The sequence below is a fragment of the Drosophila eugracilis genome, unplaced genomic scaffold, assembly GCF_018153835.1.
Source record: "Drosophila eugracilis isolate 14026-0451.02 unplaced genomic scaffold, ASM1815383v1 contig_1197, whole genome shotgun sequence".
Classification (NCBI taxonomy): Eukaryota; Metazoa; Arthropoda; class Insecta; order Diptera; family Drosophilidae; genus Drosophila; species Drosophila eugracilis.
In genome coordinates, this window is record NW_024571981.1 from 1,900,308 (window position 1) to 1,919,050 (window position 18,743).

General features: G+C 40.3%; 1 protein-coding gene and 1 pseudogene across 1 annotated transcript; both read left to right on the forward strand.

The window, feature by feature from the left end:
- Nucleotides 1–2,175: 2,175 nt before the first annotated feature.
- LOC121530065 lies at nt 2,176–3,731 on the forward strand (annotated as a pseudogene).
- A 648-nt stretch (nt 3,732–4,379) lies between these two features.
- LOC121530074 (chitinase-like protein Idgf3) lies at nt 4,380–6,342 on the forward strand. Its single transcript, XM_041818496.1, has 3 exons — nt 4,380–4,624; nt 4,693–5,244; nt 5,515–6,342. Exons 1-3 carry the CDS (start codon nt 4,507–4,509, stop codon nt 6,168–6,170), a joined length of 1,326 nt encoding a protein of 441 aa, XP_041674430.1. The 5' UTR covers nt 4,380–4,506; the 3' UTR covers nt 6,171–6,342.
- The last annotated feature ends 12,401 nt before the right edge of the window (nt 6,343–18,743 follow it).

Below are 18,743 nucleotides of genomic sequence, written 5' to 3' on the forward strand. Positions count from 1 at the left end.
GTGGCGCTGTGAGTTTTGAAGTCAGTCTGACTTTGCTGGAATAAGCTGCAGGATCTGCAAGGAACTGAGGACTCGGACTTGCTGTATTCGATTTAAGTTGCGACGATTTCGGGGACCTCTCCACTGGCAGAAGTTTCCATTGTCTGCGATCAAAGTACTTCGCGCCGGATGGGGAGGTACTTGCCTTTGAAGTACTGTTCATAGCTTAATATATTATTTGGGTAATTGTTAAGGTATAAATAGTTCAACATTTGAATCCATCAATTTTCACTGTTTGATTTGGGCGGCGGAAACATCCAAAATGATTCTTGCAAGAACACAATGGGAATCAGTTTTAGAATGTAAACTGTTTATCTGGGCTGCGAAAAATCCCAATTTTCAAGGCACGGGTATTTTCAAAACAATTTCGATTTGCAAGCAAAAAATTATTTTTAATAGTGCGTGCGATAAACTAAATCATTTGTGAACCAGGTTTTCCCAACAAGTGGGTTCTATTTTTACTTACTGAAATAAATCTAAGTATCCATATTTCACAATTCTAATCTTGAAGCGCGGTTTCCAATGTTTGAGATTCTTGTTACTTTATTTTTTGTTGTTTTTTGGTCTCCAACGTTTTGACCTGCGTCTGCCTCGCCCGCAATCGTCGTCATTAACGCTGTGCCCTCTCAATTAAGTCAAGTTACGAGAATAAAGTACAAGCCAGCAATGGAAGCTAACGTTTCAAGACTCGACTCTAGTCTCTGATCTCGAGTCATTTTCCCTCTAAGCTCTGCCTCAAACTTTTGTCGTCGGTTTGGGTTTTGGTTTCTGTTCGGTTCCGTTCCATTTCAAGTCTCCAGTTCGTTTCGTTTGATACTGGTCCTGCGGACAATGTCTACCAGAGATATTTTCCCGGCACCCTTGAAAGGCTGGATCCCCAGTTTACGTTGTCGCGATGCCTCTTTTAATGGCACTGCAAGCTACCTCCAATTTAGTCACTACTACTGACTCTTCGGTTACATAAGAAGGTTAGTAAGGGGAGTGGATTTTTAGAAACTAATGAAATAAGAGAAGAGGTGCTAAAAAACGAATGCAAATCCCGTCTGTGGAATGAAATTAGAATTTCAAGTTGAAAGGTTAAACATATTTTGCCATTGAAAGATTTTCAAGATTCAGTGTCTTAACTGTGTGTTTCATTTTTGTTTATATTTAAAAGTATAGCAATATAAACCACCACTTTTTGAGTTGAAATAAGTTCCAAATAAACATAAAAAGTTTATTTTTGTATTATTTCTGATATCATCAAGCATCGGCATATAACCTAACACAACATTTGATTAGCATTCGCCAAATTTACAAACGAATGAGAACAAAGCATGCTAATCAAGTTACATAAATTTGTGATTCCAAAACCAAAAGGCTAGGACTCAATTCAGTTCAGCTTGCCCCAGTGCTTATCTCTTGAAACTGAGAGCTGAAGGCTAAAGCACTAGTTCTATAGAGGTCAGTGGCTTATCGGACAAGTTTTTTTTTCAAAATAACACAGAGAGTCTGGCTGGCTCTCCCGCAGAGATTTCACTCGACGAAGCGATAAATAGCAGCTTCTTGGACTATGGGTTAACAAACTAATTAGAGCGGAGGTTAACTTGCAAACTGTAACAATGAGGTAATTATGAAATGAATATGCCAAAATAAGCAGTTAGTTGATTAAATTGATCTACTCTGATCCGTAACTTAGTCGAGGTTAAGTCGATAAAAAGCCGATCCCACGCATTCGAAATGAAAACCAGAGCGTTCAACACACAGCGAGTCCAGCACGACAACTGCCCCGCTAGCGGACGCTGACTTGGCACCAGCAGCGATCCAAACAAGTGGCAAGCAGAGCACCAAGTGACTCAGCAGAGCTGCACAGTGGCCTCAGGCTTGGGGAATATTAGGTAAAAATTTATTTTATTTAAAGTAATACACTAAATCTTCAAAAGGCTGTACAAAATGAAAATTTTAGAGGTGAAAAAGCCTGACTACAAAGGAAACACAACAACAAACTATCCTCATATATGACTTTTAGTTCATATCAATTATGTTTTAAATTTTTGGCACATCTCGACCCACTGTGCTCTGCACCCAAGTCAGACAACAATAAACCGCTCGCTGGGCTCACACTGTTGGCGTTCAATTAAGCCACTGAAGTCGACGATGGATCAGTCTCCGGGAGGAGTTGATGGTGGTCAGGGGGATCTCGGCTCTCGAGTAGTTCCGGCGAGAGCGAGAGTGTTGGGTGTCAGATCTCAGTGCCCAGATAGTGTCTCACAGCAATGCCTCTCTGAATCTCTGATTATTTGTCATTCGAGTGCAGCTTATGTCGTACGTCTCGTGCATATTAAAATAATGTGCCACGCTTAAATTTAAATTGCGAATTTTCCAGGCCTGGGCAAGCTGCTTAATCGATCTGGAAATTGGTGTACAATTCTGCACCCTTGATCTACGGCTATGCCGGAATCCGTGGTGAAAAGCCTCAGGAGCGTACAGTCTGCAGGAGAACCTGGATATCTACAACCATCAGTTCTCCAGTGACCGCCCTTAAGAGTACCCCCATCCTGAAGGTTCTATTTTTGGGCGGTGATCACGATATCGATATTGAACATCCCAACAAATATATCCAACTGTTGGAGGCGCGAAGGTTCAACAAGTTGGATTTATCCGATCGGCCTATGACTTGGTGAAGAACTACGGTTTTGATGGCTTGGATCTGGCCTATCAGTTCCCCAAGAACAAGCCCAGGAAGGTTCACGGTGAATTGGGCTCGGCCTGGAAGAGTATTAAGAAGCTGTTTACCGGAGATTTCATCGTGGATCCGCAAGCCGCACTTCATAAGGAACAGTTTACTGCTTTTGTAAGGGATGTCAAGGACTCCCTACGAGCTGATGGCTTCCTTCTCAGCCTGACTGTATTGCCCAATGTCAACTCTACGTGTAAGTTCAATAATTTAAAAATATTTTATTCTCTTCAATAACCCAATTATAACTTCAGGGTACTTTGACATTCCCGCTCTGAATGGCCTTGTGGACTTTGTGAACCTGGCTGCCTTTGATTTCCTCACTCCTCTTCGCAACCCACAGGAGGCGGATTATAGCGCCCCCATCTATCATCCCGATGGATCGAAGGATCGCTTAGCCCACCTCAATGCTGATTTCCAGGTGGATTACTGGCTGCGTCAGGGATTCCCATCGAACAAGATTAACCTGGGAGTGGCTACCTATGGAAATGCCTGGAAACTGAGCAGCGAGTCTGGTCTCGATGGAGTTCCAGTTGTGCCTCATACCAAAGGTGTAGCTCCCGAGGGTGTTCAGTCCCAGACACCTGGCATTCTTAGCTATGCCGAGATCTGCGGAAAGTTGTCCAATCCCCAAAATCAATTCCTCAAGGGCAACGATTCACCGCTGCGAAGGATTTCTGATCCTACCAAAAGATTCGGTGGTATCGCCTATCGTCCTGTAGATGGTCCAATAACCGAAGGCATCTGGGTGAGCTACGATGATCCCGATTCGGCCTCCAATAAGGCAGCCTACGCCCGTGCCAAGAACCTAGGAGGCGTGGCTCTGTTCGATTTGAGCTATGATGATTTCCGTGGACAGTGCACAGGGGATAAGTATCCCATTCTGCGGGCCATCAAATATCGTCTTTAAATACCAAAAAAAAAAGTAATTTTTATGGAAGAAAACTACAAATAAATAATGATTTATAATGTCTAATTGTATTGGAAGAGTATTTTTGGTTTAATGGAAAAATCAAATTCTTATCTGTGTCAAATTTTGAACGCCAATTTTTAAAAAGCATATTTTTAAAAGCTTTTCTGTATGATTGAACATCTTATCCGCCTCTGTTTGTAATATTTATTTATTTTGCACTTATTCGCTAAGTATCTACATTTTATTGGACCTTGAAAACACATTAATAATCTACTTATACTCCTCCACAATCCCTTAATCGTTCTCCACATAATTATTTACATATTTTTTGGGCATGAGTAACGTAGCGACCTTGCTAATTCGTCAACACCTTATAAAGTGCAGATTTATCACTGGGTGTGCACCCATAAATACTCGTAGATTTAGCCCCTTTTTAAACTATGAGTCGGTGGGCATTATCTCTAGTCAGAGGTATTATCTCTTTCTTTTTTCTGTAAATTACCGAGCCGAGAGGTGATCTCATTGAACCCGATGTCAGATGCCACTTAAGACAAACAATTTTGTTGAATTTCGTTGATAATAAGCCCCACGAATGGCGTTTGCCATTGTTCGCCGGGGGTTTCGGTTCGTTACGGGGGAATCGGACGGAGGTGATTCCACTGAAAAGCTCCACAGCCCATATTTATTCCAATTCCCAAGTGCTAAGTGTCATTTCGTATTCAGTTTGGTTTCGCATCTCGTCGGCGACGGACTGTTACAAATAATACCTCCGAGGTCTATAGTGTTTTTAGTGGATTTTGATTTTGTAGAGCTCTCTGATTAATCTCTCTCTACAAAGATGACTGGCTCTCTTTGGCTCAGTTTGGCACTGAGTCTGGCCGTATTAGCTCAGTACAATGTGAGCGCCGCTCCTAATCTGGTTTGTTTCTATGACTCTCAGGGCTTCCAGCGTCAGGGTAAGTTTTCTAATTCGGAGAAACATATAATTTATAAAGGTTTACTAATTGTTTATTTTCCATTCAAGGGCTGGCTCAGTTCTCGATGACCGATATGGAACTGGCCCTGCAATTTTGCACCCATTTGATCTACGGCTATGCTGGTGTTAATGCCGATAACTACGAAATGCAGAGCATCAACAAGAGATTGGACCTGGAGCAGCGTCATCTGGCCCAGGTTTCCGCCCTGAAGGAGCGTTATCCCCACATCAAGTTCCTTTTGAGTGTGGGTGGAGATGCAGATCAGAACGATGGCAATCAGTACATAAAACTCTTGGAATCGGGTCAACAGGGTCATAGGCGATTCATTGAATCCGCTCGTGATTTAATAAGGCGTTACAATTTCGATGGCCTGGACTTAGCCCTGCAACTCCCCAGGAATAAGCCACGTAAAGTCCACGGCGATGTTGGTTCCGCCTGGAAGAGCTTTAAAAAGTTTTTCACCGGCGATTTCGTTGTGGACACCGAATCGGAAACCCACAAAGGACAGGTGACTGCCCTGATCAAGGATTTGAATGCCGCTCTTAAGCAAAATGATCTGCTTCTGAGTCTCACTGTTTTGCCAAATGTTAACTCAAGCTGTAAGTATAAGCAATTATCTTAATTATTCCGACTAACCGGTGTAATTTGATGAGTCAGAAAAGCATTCAGATTACGTCAATGATAAAACAACCTGACTTAGTTGATATACAGCTGTTTACTCTTTATAAGCAACTGTTTTTACATTATATCGTAAATTAAAAGCGATGCGATTCCTATTTACCTTCATTAATGAATAATAAGAATTATAATTATAAGTCAAGCGCGATGCATATTTTTTGTTATATAAACTAACAAATTTATTCTTATAGGGTACTACGATGCCCCTTCGATCGCTCCCAGCTTGGACTTCATTAATCTGGGAACCTTTGACTTCCTCACCCCGCAACGTAATCCCGAGGAGGCGGACTTTACGGCTCCGACATACGAGGCCGTCGGACAGAATCGCTTGGGACACTACAATCTAAACTACCAAATGGAACACTGGCTGCTCCAGAGAGTTCCGGCTAATAAAATAAATATTGGTATTGCCACATATGGTAGATCCTGGAAGATGTCCAAGGATTCAGGGGACTCCGGAATGCCAGTGGTTGCTTCGACTGAAGGACCTGCTCCAGCAGGACCTCAGAGCAAAAAGGAGGGCCTTCTCAACTGGGCTGAGATTTGCCAGCTGATGCCGAACCCCAGTAATGCCAATGCCAGAGGAGCTGGTGCTCCGATCAAAAGAGTTTTAGATCCCACTAAACGCTATGGTAGCTATGCCTTCCGTGCCGCTGATGAGAATGGAGAGTATGGATTGTGGGTCAGCTACGACGATCCGGACTCGGCAGCCAGCAAGGCTCAATACGCCCGTGTCAAAAATCTTGGAGGAGTGGCTCTATTCGATTTAACCCAGGATGACTTCCGTGGTCAGTGCACCAACGATCGCTTCCCCATGCTGCGTGCCATCAAGTACCGACTTCTCTAAGCCAACTCCAGACTATAAAGACATCACCAGCACGCAAATGTCAACCAAATGGAAATCCAACAGAGGAAGGCGGCGCTGGGAGGGAACAACAAATGTCACCCGATCGGTGGCTTAAGGCCTCCTTCTGTGTCTGTCCCTTTTTGCAAATTAATTACAAAGTTGTAAACTAAAATGCACCGCAAATTAATTCGATGGGCTTGGTCCTCAAAGGGAGGAGGGGAATGATAATGTACTGAGAGAAAAATTAGGTTAAAAACAACAAAAACATTGCAACTATTTGATTAATCATCAAAATGATATTTTTATCAAAATTTCTCTAAACTATAGTAACTTTCACATAATTTTACAATTATTTCGAGATATCACCATAATCACTAGATTTTTCTTAGGTGCATCGATTGCCTTTTCTCTGGTTTAATTGCCCCTTTTGCATTGAATTGTTTAGCGCCCACGTCTGGGCGAGTCGGTCGCTTTATCATCTCGGACCCATCTTGGTCAAATGGCATTTTGCGGTGGTTTTTTCTTTGCCGATTTCCCTCTCTTTTTCTGCCCCAGCTCAGATTTACAGATTTCGCCATAGAGTTCGAACTGCTTAACTTGGCTTTGTGTAATTGGCGCTACATACGCGAAACTCCGAAAAAAAAACCCCGATTCGCGATCCATATGCGTACTCCACCGTGGCTGGACCGTGGAAGCCCCCACCCGGCCGACCGTGTGTTCCCCTTGTTTACAGAATTGCTGACATACCACCATGCAAAGGTTGCCACTACAGTGAACTGTGGCCACAAGGACCTGGTTCGGGGGTGTCTGGACCGACTGCCTCGACTGGCGACGACGACGACACGATGTAAGACAACTAAATTAAGTTATTGTTTCTTGGGCAAAACTAAAGGTTGTCATTGAACAGGGAATGCCCTTATATTGAGAGTTGACAGACTTTAAAATAAAATAAATAAATATTAAAATGAAAGCCTTATTAAAAAAATTATAATAATAACTAATAACTAATTATAAAATTAGTTTATTTTCAATATATTATGGATTAATGTTCCGTTTACAAATATTTTAGAACAACTTAGTAAACTCAAATACATCGTCCGTTTCGTTAAATAATTTACTAAAAATGCAACAATATTTTCTTTTTTTCTTTTTAATCTTTGAATATATAAGCTGATGATAATATAGAATTTTTAACCTTTGCATAAATACAATATTAAGTAAACACTACCCAATTCTAGGTACCGCAAAAATCCTTTACATTTATCTAATAATTTCTGGCCAACTGAAGAATTTCCTACTTATGAATATGCTGTGTGTCTGAATCTCCCACACTTCCTATACTCTAACCACTGTTAAGCAAATTCAAACCCTTGGAGCCTGCTGGAAGTCCTAGCTGCTATCTATGCGGCTTATCTGGGAATCGTGATCTTATTAAGCTGACTATACACTCGGAAATTATTTGCAATTGGCGCAATCCCTTATTGGAATGCAAAATATGCCATTAGTGGCAGAAGTCGAGACGTGGCCAGACTCAAGTAGCTTCCCAGACTTCAAGTTAAGGGCCTAAAGGGCATGGATTTTAGTTAGCTATATTGCCTGGTTCGTAAGAGAGAGGGGAGTTGGCATGAGCATGCCACTTGCATAGTGTACAAGTTGTAAACACGGCATTGTTTTGGCCACCGTTCCATAATATAAACTCCAAAACAGAACCTAAGTCTGAATGCACTCGGAAAAATCTGTTTAAAAAAACTTATGTTACGAAAAGTTCTCATGAGAAGTAATTTAATCTTCCATATTATTTTTCTTAAGTGCAAGCCGCTCGAATATATCGTTGATCGTGTTTCTAGGCTGGGGGCGAGGACGAAGACGAGGACAAAGCTGCAGGCCAGCTCCTGGGTTTTTGGCTTGTCGCCTCATCTAATTAAGGAGCATTTGGTCCACGGCGGCGTCTACAAGATCTGTTCATGATTATTGCCCCGGGCCATATCGCCGCCAGGAGCGCTCCCTGCGAATGACAAATATGCTGCTTTGCACCAGGGACTCCAACTTGGAGTCAGCGACTTCTGCTGTTTTCCAAGGAAGCCAGTCTCTTGGCTCTTTAAATAAAGATATTTTCGCCCTCATTACGCGCTGTGTCCTTTTGTTTATTTGCTGTGGTTTCCATTTTCCCCACTCCCATTTGCAGTTTCGTTTTTTTTTTCCTGTGGCCGATGAAGTGTCGCTGATTGCGCGTTGCATTGTTTTGGCCAGGTTGGGGGCAACCGAAAAAAAAGCGATGATGTCGATAAGAAAATGCATGTGGACTGGTCAGGGATTTGGGTTTGTTAGCCAACGATATGATAAGCTGACCGGTACGATAAAGATTTCCTTGGAAAGTTGCTATAGGTTGGATTTTTTCTCCTCACATTCGGGATTAGAATGACTAAGTATCTCAGGCTGTGGCGGCCTAACAATTTGGCTTATTCCCCCACAATGAACTTATTTTACTGCAGGCCAGGCCAGGTCTCGTTCTCCTTTTTTTTCTCCCACATTGTTATCGCTCTGTGCTTGCCTTGAGTTTGCATTTTTATTGCTTTGTTAATTTTAAATAAGCCACGCGACTTTATGTTCGTATATATGTATATATATGAGTCCGTATAAGGCAGTCGTCGTTAAGGGACTTCGTTAGAGAACTGGAGAACTTTAGCCACCAGGCCATCCGAATTGAGCTGTCTTCTCCTCCTGCAGTTCGTCCCGAAGATCGTTCTTGTCCAATTGTCAGCGGGTTGTCACACAAAATGATTTACAGATGACGATCATTGACGTGGACCATGGCCAAGTGGCGCCACAACACCGATGGATGCTTGTGGGAGAAGCTGGTAAGATAATTCCTAGGGATAAGCATAAGGAATTTTAAATTCTCTACATTAAATAAGACATTTCCACTGCAAATACCGAATATTACTTTTTATAAATAATCTAGCAACTTGAAAAAATCTTACAACTCAAGATTTTTGCTCGTATCTATTACTATTATGGAACAAGTCATTCATCTATCTTCATTAAATTAACTTATTAGATATCTCTGCTATTACCATCTCAACTTTGTACATATACCCTTCCCTTCCTTATAGGGCATAAGTAAATTCTCAGTCAGCATCGTGCAGAGCCGACATTCGTTTATAGATTTTTAACGCCCAGATCGTGAATTCGTCTGACCACAATTATTTTGAATACCAAAATAAAGGCTTTGGCTTTTTGTGCATTCTGTTTTTTTTTTGTTTTGTTTTTGCCTTTTGTTTTTATTCATAAACAAGCGACAATAAAAATGTGCCATAACAAGTTAAGGTTATTCTTGTTTAACGAAATAAACAACTCATAAAATTATGCTACACAAATAACGGCAACAACAAGAAGAAGACGGTTTTGTTTATATTTTGTGTAAATTTCTGTTCGCACCAATTAAATTCAATTAGCTGTCAGCAGCAGAGGCGACTCTATATAGACCGATGTGATAGATAACCCCAACGCCCCGACATATAGTATATGTATGTGTCTGCGGCTAGATGTAGCGCCACTGCCTCATAAAAGGTTAGTTTAAACAAATAAACACGTGGAATTTAATGAAGATACGTGTGTGGCTCTATGAATTCTTTGGCAGTGGATGGGATGTGAGTAAAGAGCGATCAAAACAGGTGCTGATATGTTAATACTATAAGTGGGCAAAATTGAATCCATACAAAAATAGCAGATGAACATGATGAATAGGAAGAAAAGTATAGATTTTTTGGAAAAGTTAAATTATTATTTAATAAAATAAGTTTTATAATTTAAAGAAAATGTAGAATATTTCGTATAACAATGACTTTAGATCAATATTTAACAGTAAAAAGTACGATAAATCTTAGTCCAACTCCATCATAAACCTAAAAAAAATGGCAACGACATCAGGAATAACAAACAAATTGCCAAAGACTTGTGGTCAGCGAGGAATGTGCATAAACATTTGCAAAACTCTCCGATTGCTGACACTAAAAATAAAACGCCCTGCCGCCGAACGTGTGAAATTATATTAGTAGTGAGACTAAAACTGGAATGGGTCCACAAATCGAAAGGAATTAAGAGGGCGACGGGGATGACGACGCGCCTAAAGCAAACAAATAAAACGCTGCAACTAAATGGCCAACTAACAGCATCAGCATCATCAACATCGACTGGCGGCACGCTTTAGAAATTTAATTAAATCGTCGGAGAAACAATAAAAACTACACTATGGCAAACACACACACAGACACTAAATCCCGGGACGAGGACTTTTATTACGCACTGTGCGCAGCTCTATCTATGCAATAACTCAAAAAATACTTGCCCCGTGTATCATTAAAATCAAAAATCACCCACGCTGGGTGGGATTTCGATTTGGATTCCGTGGAGGGAACTGGAACTGTTCTCGGATGGATCTTGCGATTTGCCATTAAAAATGTTTAGATGCACAAATAAACACTAAGCGGGCAATCGTTAAATATCGCCCCATTAACCATCCGTCGCCTGCAAAGGCAATTCCTCAATTCGTTTGTAAACATTTACGAAGAGGAAGAGATTTCACTTTGGGGAGGTTGTTTTGGGATTATTAAGATGTTTGTATTACAAATGGAATGAACTCGAAGAACATGATTTTTTCTAATATGTGCGAAAAAGCTCTCTAAATATTAGATTTATAAATACTAAAAATCTAGCCACTGTAATTAACAGAATGAATTGAATAAAATCTAATATAGAACAAAATCATTTCCCATTAGTTCAATGTCCCATCCAATCCCTGAGTCAATCAGTGCAAACGCATTCTTATCTCCTGTTTCGCATGGCAGGCAGAGGAAAATGGATCACACTATACCCTTATATCTTTTTTGGAAAATTAGTATGCAACCCTTTTGCGTTGGTTACAAAAAACGGTAATGTCAAGCGTGGTTTAGCGATACGTCATCGTGATTTGGCAAATTTGACAGGCGAAAACGTCAGAAGAATAGAAAATCGTATGGGAAAAAGGGGGATTGATGTTTGCATAAATTGCTTAACAATTGGGCAATGTATATATGTTTATCCTTGATTCATTCAATCGGTTGGCCAACTGACAGCAGCTGAGAGATTACTTCAATGATTTGCCAGAAACTCAGAATCAACAGCAACTGCAACACTTTGACATCATCAGATTGTGTTTTTTGTTTTGCCAGGGGGCTTTCCTTTTTTCTCCCCATTCAATCTTCGGTTGCGTGTCCTGCAGAGATTCCTCATTTGGTCGCAAATCGAACTGCCAACTTTGCCAAATTGAAGTGCGTGTGTGTGCTGTTTGGTTTGTGGGGCAAAACAGTTGGACAAATTGAATCTACAGATTCTCAGGTATTAACCCTCCGCAGCAGTGAAAGAAAAAAATTGAATTATCATTTGCTGGTGCATCAGATTTAATTCGTTTTGGCGCTGTACGCGTGCGCACGCAAATCTTAAGTCCCCAACTGGAGTTCCTCCTTCCTCTTTCTTGGTAGTAACCCCCTTGGTACTGCCGAGCTGGTAAAAGTGACCGCCTGCTGGGTAACAAACACAAGCGACTGACATAATCGTGATATATTGGCACGCAGCCAAGTTGCAAGTTCGTCTTGTCTCAGTCACTCGGTTGACCAAAGGAGATCGAAATCAATGGGTTGGTTACTTGCTTAACTTCAACCTGAGAAGGTGTTCATATCGGAACACCTTTTATGTTATATATTATATAATTAGCATTCTAGAGAGTTGCAATCATAAAATATGTTATTTAGTTTTTACTAACGAAGTTACATAATGAAAATGGGAAAGCTCCTTGACTTAACGTAAGTCAGACATTTTGACATATTTTTTATTGGCCTTTCACTTGCCCGTAACACTTTCAATTTAAATTAAATTTTGGCTCAAAGCCCTCCTTACCCCTTCCCTCGAAAGCCATCCATCACGCACACACTCTCACTCGCATATGGCAAATAAAAACGTCATCGATCAGAAGATGGCAGGGCGCCCCATACTATGCAATATAAGAGTTTCTCAGTTAAGGAAAATAAAATTGAAAAGAAAATCGCTGACAATTAAAATGCAAAGCCAAGTGTGGAACTGGCTCAATGGATTTTCCAAACAACAAAAATATAAAAAAGAACCGATGACGAATGCCGAAAGAATTAAGATGGATCACATGACTGAATGACGGCATGAAAAAATGAAAAGGACAACTACAGGAGGAAACCGAAGAATCGAAGAGTTAAACTCGCGTACAATGGTTATATAAAAAAAGGAAAACCAGAAAACCGAAAACAGAAAAACATCTTCCAGATATGTACAATAATGCCATTTGGCAGTCCCGTCGATGCGATGATTCAGCAATTTAGCTACCTACTATATCGTCATGGTCATGTCACTCACTCAGTTTGTAAATCCCAAGTCAGGAACATCAACGGCAGAAGCAGCGGCAGCCGCCAAAAAGAGTTTGAATTTCAAATTGAATTGAAACGAAGTAAATGACGTTGAAAACTTAAAAGCGGGGGGAAGAAGCGGCGTCTGGATTTAAAATGCCTTAATGGTTAATATAGCAATGAGTCTCGGGATCTTGTAAAGTCATGGCGCCAACCAAGAAAACCGTTCCCTTTGCAACCATTTCCCTCCTCCCAGTTAAACTAAAAACAGGATATGAGCGTGGCAATGAGTAGCATGTGGCAAATCATTTATAATGTTTAAATTTTTAATAAATATTCTCGCATGGGAAGATGTTCTAGCCATCCCATTCCGCATTTTCCCCCGTTCCTAATCCTTTGTTGGGTGCTTCTTTAATCAGCACAGGAATCTGATACTTGTACAAAAGGCTTTTCTTTGTAAACACACTTCCTGAACTTTGCAACCCAGCAACCGGGTGGAGAGGGGGTCTGGTATTGTATGGATTGTGCGCATATTTACACATATGAAAAACATGTTAACCAGAAAATTAATTATAAAATTTTCAAAAACCTTAACAATGTCTACAATATGGCGTTGATTTTACTCAAACAAAAACTAACTAACTGCTACTCGACAATGGGTATGTGGGTGTGGGTGTAAGATGTTTGCATGTGTGCAAAATTTTATACAGGATCCTGAACATTTTATTCAATAAATAAGTTGGTTTTTTCGTAATTACTAAAAAGATTGGTTCAAAAGTTCTGAGAAACAAGTTGCTCTTAAGGTGAAAAATCAACGAAAAATACGAATAAGATTTTTTTTAAAAGCATTTTCAAGTATCAATGGCAATAAGAGACAATCGAATATCACAAAATTGTTCATCATCTACAATAATACTATATATTTTCTTGAAGTTCTCCAATCTGTCACCCTGTATTTCCCGCAAACACAGACTTTATTCCCACCTATAAGAGTTCAGCAAGTGAAAACCATATACATTACATACTCTCCCACTTGCCACACATCTAGTTATAGACATTGTTTGACGGAGCAGGACACAAAAACTGCACGGAGATGTAGAGATGGGAAGGACCATCGCCAACAAAGGGCAAAAAAAAAGTGCCTGTAATTCATACTTCCTTTAAGAAAATTTACAATTTCTTTTCTCTGGCTTGCCGGCATCTCCGCTCGAATATTCCACCCACAAGCCAGCGGCTAAGCAGGAAGGATATGGATATTGTGCTGCTGTGAAATTAAACAGGAAAATTCAAGGGAATGGGATGTATAGGGGGAGTAAGAATGCCAGAAGAAACGTGCACAAGTTGCGGTTTGTTTTCTTGAGCGGAAGAGGCTGGTATGAATCAAAGTCTGAGTTTAGCGGATGCAAATCTTGGTGTATTTCAACATGCGGGTATATAGTGTTAGTCATAAAATTAGAGCTCAAAGCGTTGCTTAACTGAATGGATAAATATATTTTATTAAATACCTTTAAAATCCTACAAGTTAATAGTGAAAATAGGAAAAAATAGCCAAGCTAATCTACAAATACGAATTTTCTCGTTAGGAGCCTTGAAGAACTCTTCTTTAAATAAAATCTTCCCGCCAACTGTTGCCCCACGACAGCTGTTGTCACCTGTCTGGCGACCTCAGAAACTGTAAATCACAAAAATAAAAAGCAATGAAAAATAAAGATGATAAAAAAAAGGAGGATGAGGCCAAGCAGTGCTGTGAAATGATGATTAACATAATGTGTGGTCTGCGCCCACATAACGGTTTATATTCTGGACAAGGACCGACCCGCAGACCATACTATAATATGTGGCACATAAATAACGGATCAGATTGCATTCACATAAAATTTATATTATATTCTTTTTTTTTCACCAACAAAATTATCATAATAAGAAAAATTATGAAAAATTATGCAAGGGAAGATGATGAAGAGAGAGGGAGAGGGTAGGTACCCGTTTGCTTGAAATAAAAGTATCGAATTAGCGAAATAATATCGAATATCCTTCTTCTACAACTACTACTGCAAAAAAAGGAGGAAAACTGAAAAGAAATATGAAAATAAAAAAAATTCCACTTGAATTGTCAGCCGGCATGCTGGCGCTCCTTCAACCGAAAAGATTCACAAAGATTGTTGTAATCATTGGGTGGATAGTTCGCAAAGTATCTGTATCTGTGTCGGCTGCCTGCGGGAAGAGGAAAAAATCAAACCACATCCACGTATGTTATACGTAAGCCTTTCGATAATCTTTCTTTTTTTCTCTCGAAGAGATAGTTGCATGTTGTTGCCACATTTAGAAGTAGTTATCCCTTCAATAATACACAAAGAACTTCCCTTGTTTCTTGCCTGAGTGCATTAGAATCCCCGAGAGCCACTCAAGGATTTATGAAATAATTTTTTCCCTTCTTACTACCACTACCCATTCCATTATCCGTTTTTAAGCAACAAAGAACCATCTTTTTTGTTTGAGCCCAGCGGATTTTGGTTGCGGCTTCTGCGGGTTTCCTCTGTTCTCGTTTTTTCTGTTAAAATTGCATTCGAATTGACAAAGAATTCGCAAGTCGCTTGCATGGAGGTAAATTAAACGTTAACAGAAGCACCTGTCGACGTCGTGCTGTTCGAGAGGGGCATCCCCCTATATAAGAGGGGATTATATGGATAGATGTCTTTGAGGGCAAATCTAAGAACTCTAAGGGCCAATTGTTAGTAATCCTGCTCTTACACAATGATAATCCTGGGCTACTTGATTTTTGGTATCTACAATTACTTAAGATACCTTTCATAAGATACAGTTTATATAGTATCATATGCTGATACTATTATCAAACTCACTAAAAACTTAATTCTAACAATCTTCCCTCTAATGTAAGCACCTGTTTTATCGCATTAAAATCTGGCATAGCTTAAAGCATTACCGTTGGCCTTTCCTGCTGACCCATAGCCCAGGGAAATCCACCTGCTCACCAGGAATCCCAACCCATTCCATCTGAATGCCTTCATCACACCCACCTGAGGAAAGCAAAAACAGAAGAAGAAGAAAAAAACAGAAATTAAAAGCACAAAAAATGATAAGCCATAAATTGCCCGCCCAAAAGTCTAAAAACAAATACGAGTTCTCCTCCACGGCGAGGCAATTAAAGAAGCGATGAGCTGGAGCTGGAGCTGGATCCCTGGGATCCGTCTGGTCTATAACCTATGGCCCATAGTCTGGAATGTATTGGGTTGGAGGCTGAAGATACAATTAAAAGTACAATTTTCATATGCATTGGCAATCGGTGTGATTGCAGCTGCGTATCTGTTGGGTTAATTCGTATCCTGGCAATCGATCGAACTATTTGCTGCTGCCCGATTGCAAAAAAAGTTTCAATTAGAAAAAAGTCTAGTTGTAACTATTAGAGGAAGAAGTTAACGGGGGAATGGGAGATTGCCTTGCCTTTTTGGGGGTGTAGCCGGTAATCTTAGTTATGAAATTAATTTTAAAACTACTCTTAAGCAGAGGGTTTAAGTGAAAATGTTGACGGGAAGAAAACTTAACTAGTAGAGGGTTTTGAATTTTTTAGACATACGTTATCTATGCTTCGAGGTACTTAGTTTAGTAACGTTTTTATAAATATTCTTAAGTAGAAATGTCTTACTTTTTATATATATTTCATATATTTAGCACACTCCAACAGTTCGAAAGGGTACCAAGTAGTCCTTATAGACCAAATAGTCTTACTCCAAATCAAATTCCATAGTTCTATTTGGCTAGTTCCGCTCGCGTGTTGCCAGCCTAGAGCATTGCCAACTAATTCGATTTGTTTGGCCGGCCATTAAATGCATAAAGGATCATCTTGCTGCAGATCTTGCATTGCGGTTTCTGCGGCCCGCTAACATATGTTGCATTAATTGTTCATGTTGCCTCGAAAGCAACTCGTGTTCAATGGGTTTTATTGCTGCTCGACACACACAAACAGCGAAACAAAACAGTCTTTTTTGTATATATTTTTTTGTTGTTTTTTTCCCATTTTGCAAGCTGAGAGGCACGAAACAAATGAAAAGAAAAATTGCGCACAAAACATTTTTCATTACGTGATTTTCGAGCATGATGCTGGATGGCGAGAGTAAAGAGCAGGGGGTTCTGAGGAGCCAGCCAAACAACCAAAAACAACCAAACAGCCAGAACAACCAAACAACCGAAGTGGCGACAGCCGGCAAAGTGCCATGTATACAACGGCAACAACAACAGTGGGTTAAGAGCAGAGGGGTTAACTTAACAGCAGCCTGCTTTATAAGGATCGCATTGGATGGTTTGGGATCGGATCGTATGGGCCCTCTCGAAGCTCAAGATTCGCCTGCGAATCTTCGCCTTTGCATTCCCACACGCGATCGCAATCGCAGCCAAAAGCTAAAGATACATGCCCCAGCGAACTAAGCACCTAAACAGCAGATACAAATGTATCTATGAGCTGCAGTCGCGACTCGCGACTCAATTACAATTTATTAAAAGCCGCGCAAACTGATTTATAACCAGCGGAGTCATCGAAGGAAGATCCAGCCAAAGGGATGCCTAGGTTTTTCTTTATTTAGTCAAGGACAGTGGGTTAGATTTTATGTTTCTCCTAATTATCAAGCATTTTCTCTAGATTAGATATATTAATTAGGTAAAAATTTAAATTTCAAATTTGATAAATGAAAAGAACACAGAAATTTTAAATATGAAATTATAAAAGTAAAATAAACTTCCCTGATAGATTACTTAAAAATAAAATATATTTAAAATGTTAAACATATTAATAATTTTTTTATTTTATTTCTTTTATGAATTATCCCATAGTAGCCGTGTTCACGTGTCTACGTAGTTGACGTAGTGTCTGGCGGGTTTCGCTTGCCTTGTTTCGGCCGTCTGGTCTATGGACTATCTGCCCTATAGTGGGGGCAAATTGGCGGCTTATTTGTGTGTGGAAATTGCCTGCCATGCCGTTGGAGCCACAGTTTTTGCTTCTGCCCCATGGAGGCTAAAAGACAGCACTCGGAGCTGGAGGATGCTGGTAATGGTAAAGGTGGAAGTCGAAGTGAAACCCCAACAATATGGCGCCTGGGCCGCTGGTGGTGACAGTTGCTTGTCAACAGCATACACGATCCACGATCCGGGAGGAGAATCATGATCTATGAGCCCTGACAACAGCTACAATGAAAGAGCTGTTAGATGTTCCAAAGATGATCTATGGCCGGTCATGTAGAAGGTTCTTAAGAAAGGAATTGGTAAATTAGTTTCAGGTTATCTGAAGCTTAAGGAAGACTTGGTAACTATGGAGACCAAATAATTTTGAGGAGATAATTTCATTAATTATTTGTATAAATATCACACAAAATGTACTAATTCGTTTAGATATATTCCTTAAATGTTACCTTAGCATTGATCCCCACACCGTGCCCATTAACCCAGTTTCAAGTGGCCCTCAAAAACCTGCCCTCAAATATATCTGATTTATTGTCAACCAGTTCCAGCAAACCGCCGAAATAACAGTTAAACACGGGCAAGGACCCTTCAATAAAACATAAAATTAATGCATTTAACACAAAATATGATTGCCACAATTTAAGTCTCGACTGGACGAGGACTGGGAAACCCGCAATCAGCTAAACGTTGCACGTTGCCAGTGAGAAATTAACGAGAATTAAGCGACCTGCCCACCTAATGCTCCAGATCCAGCGACACATATCTTCCATACCTTGTAGTGCCCTTTTTTCTCCTCCTGGGACGAACATAGCAATCAACAGCATTCCTTTTAATTTCAACTTTTTTTTGCTTCGGTGAGATGCGCCCCGAAAATCAAAAAGTCCAAATCAAAACCAATAATAAAGTTAAATCGATAATTGAGGTCAGGTCGGAAAGGTATTTTTGGAGTGTGGTTCGAGTCGCCAGCGATCCGGCGAAAACATTTTCGGGGCCTTTGGCGTACATACGTGATCGTTTAACTGTAAATTAAATATAATTTACCAATAATCATAATCACAATATGCAGTTTCTGTTTCTGTATACGATTCCGCGTGGTCTCTTCTCGCCAATCAGAGATTGAGAGCTGATCCAAACTGATTTGATCCCCTTGAGCCAGACGCATAAATCATCATCTGGCCGTATACATTTTATG

Bases quoted from the DNA above. Each gene is read 5' to 3' on its own strand.
- LOC121530074 (XM_041818496.1), top strand. From the start codon at position 4,507: ATGACTGGCTCTCTTTGGCTCAGTTTGGCACTGAGTCTGGCCGTATTA. The intron at 4,625-4,692 runs GTAAGTTTTCTA...TTTCCATTCAAG, and splicing joins TCAGGGCTTCCAGCGTCAGG to GGCTGGCTCAGTTCTCGATG. The intron at 5,245-5,514 runs GTAAGTATAAGC...TTATTCTTATAG, and splicing joins GCCAAATGTTAACTCAAGCT to GGTACTACGATGCCCCTTCG.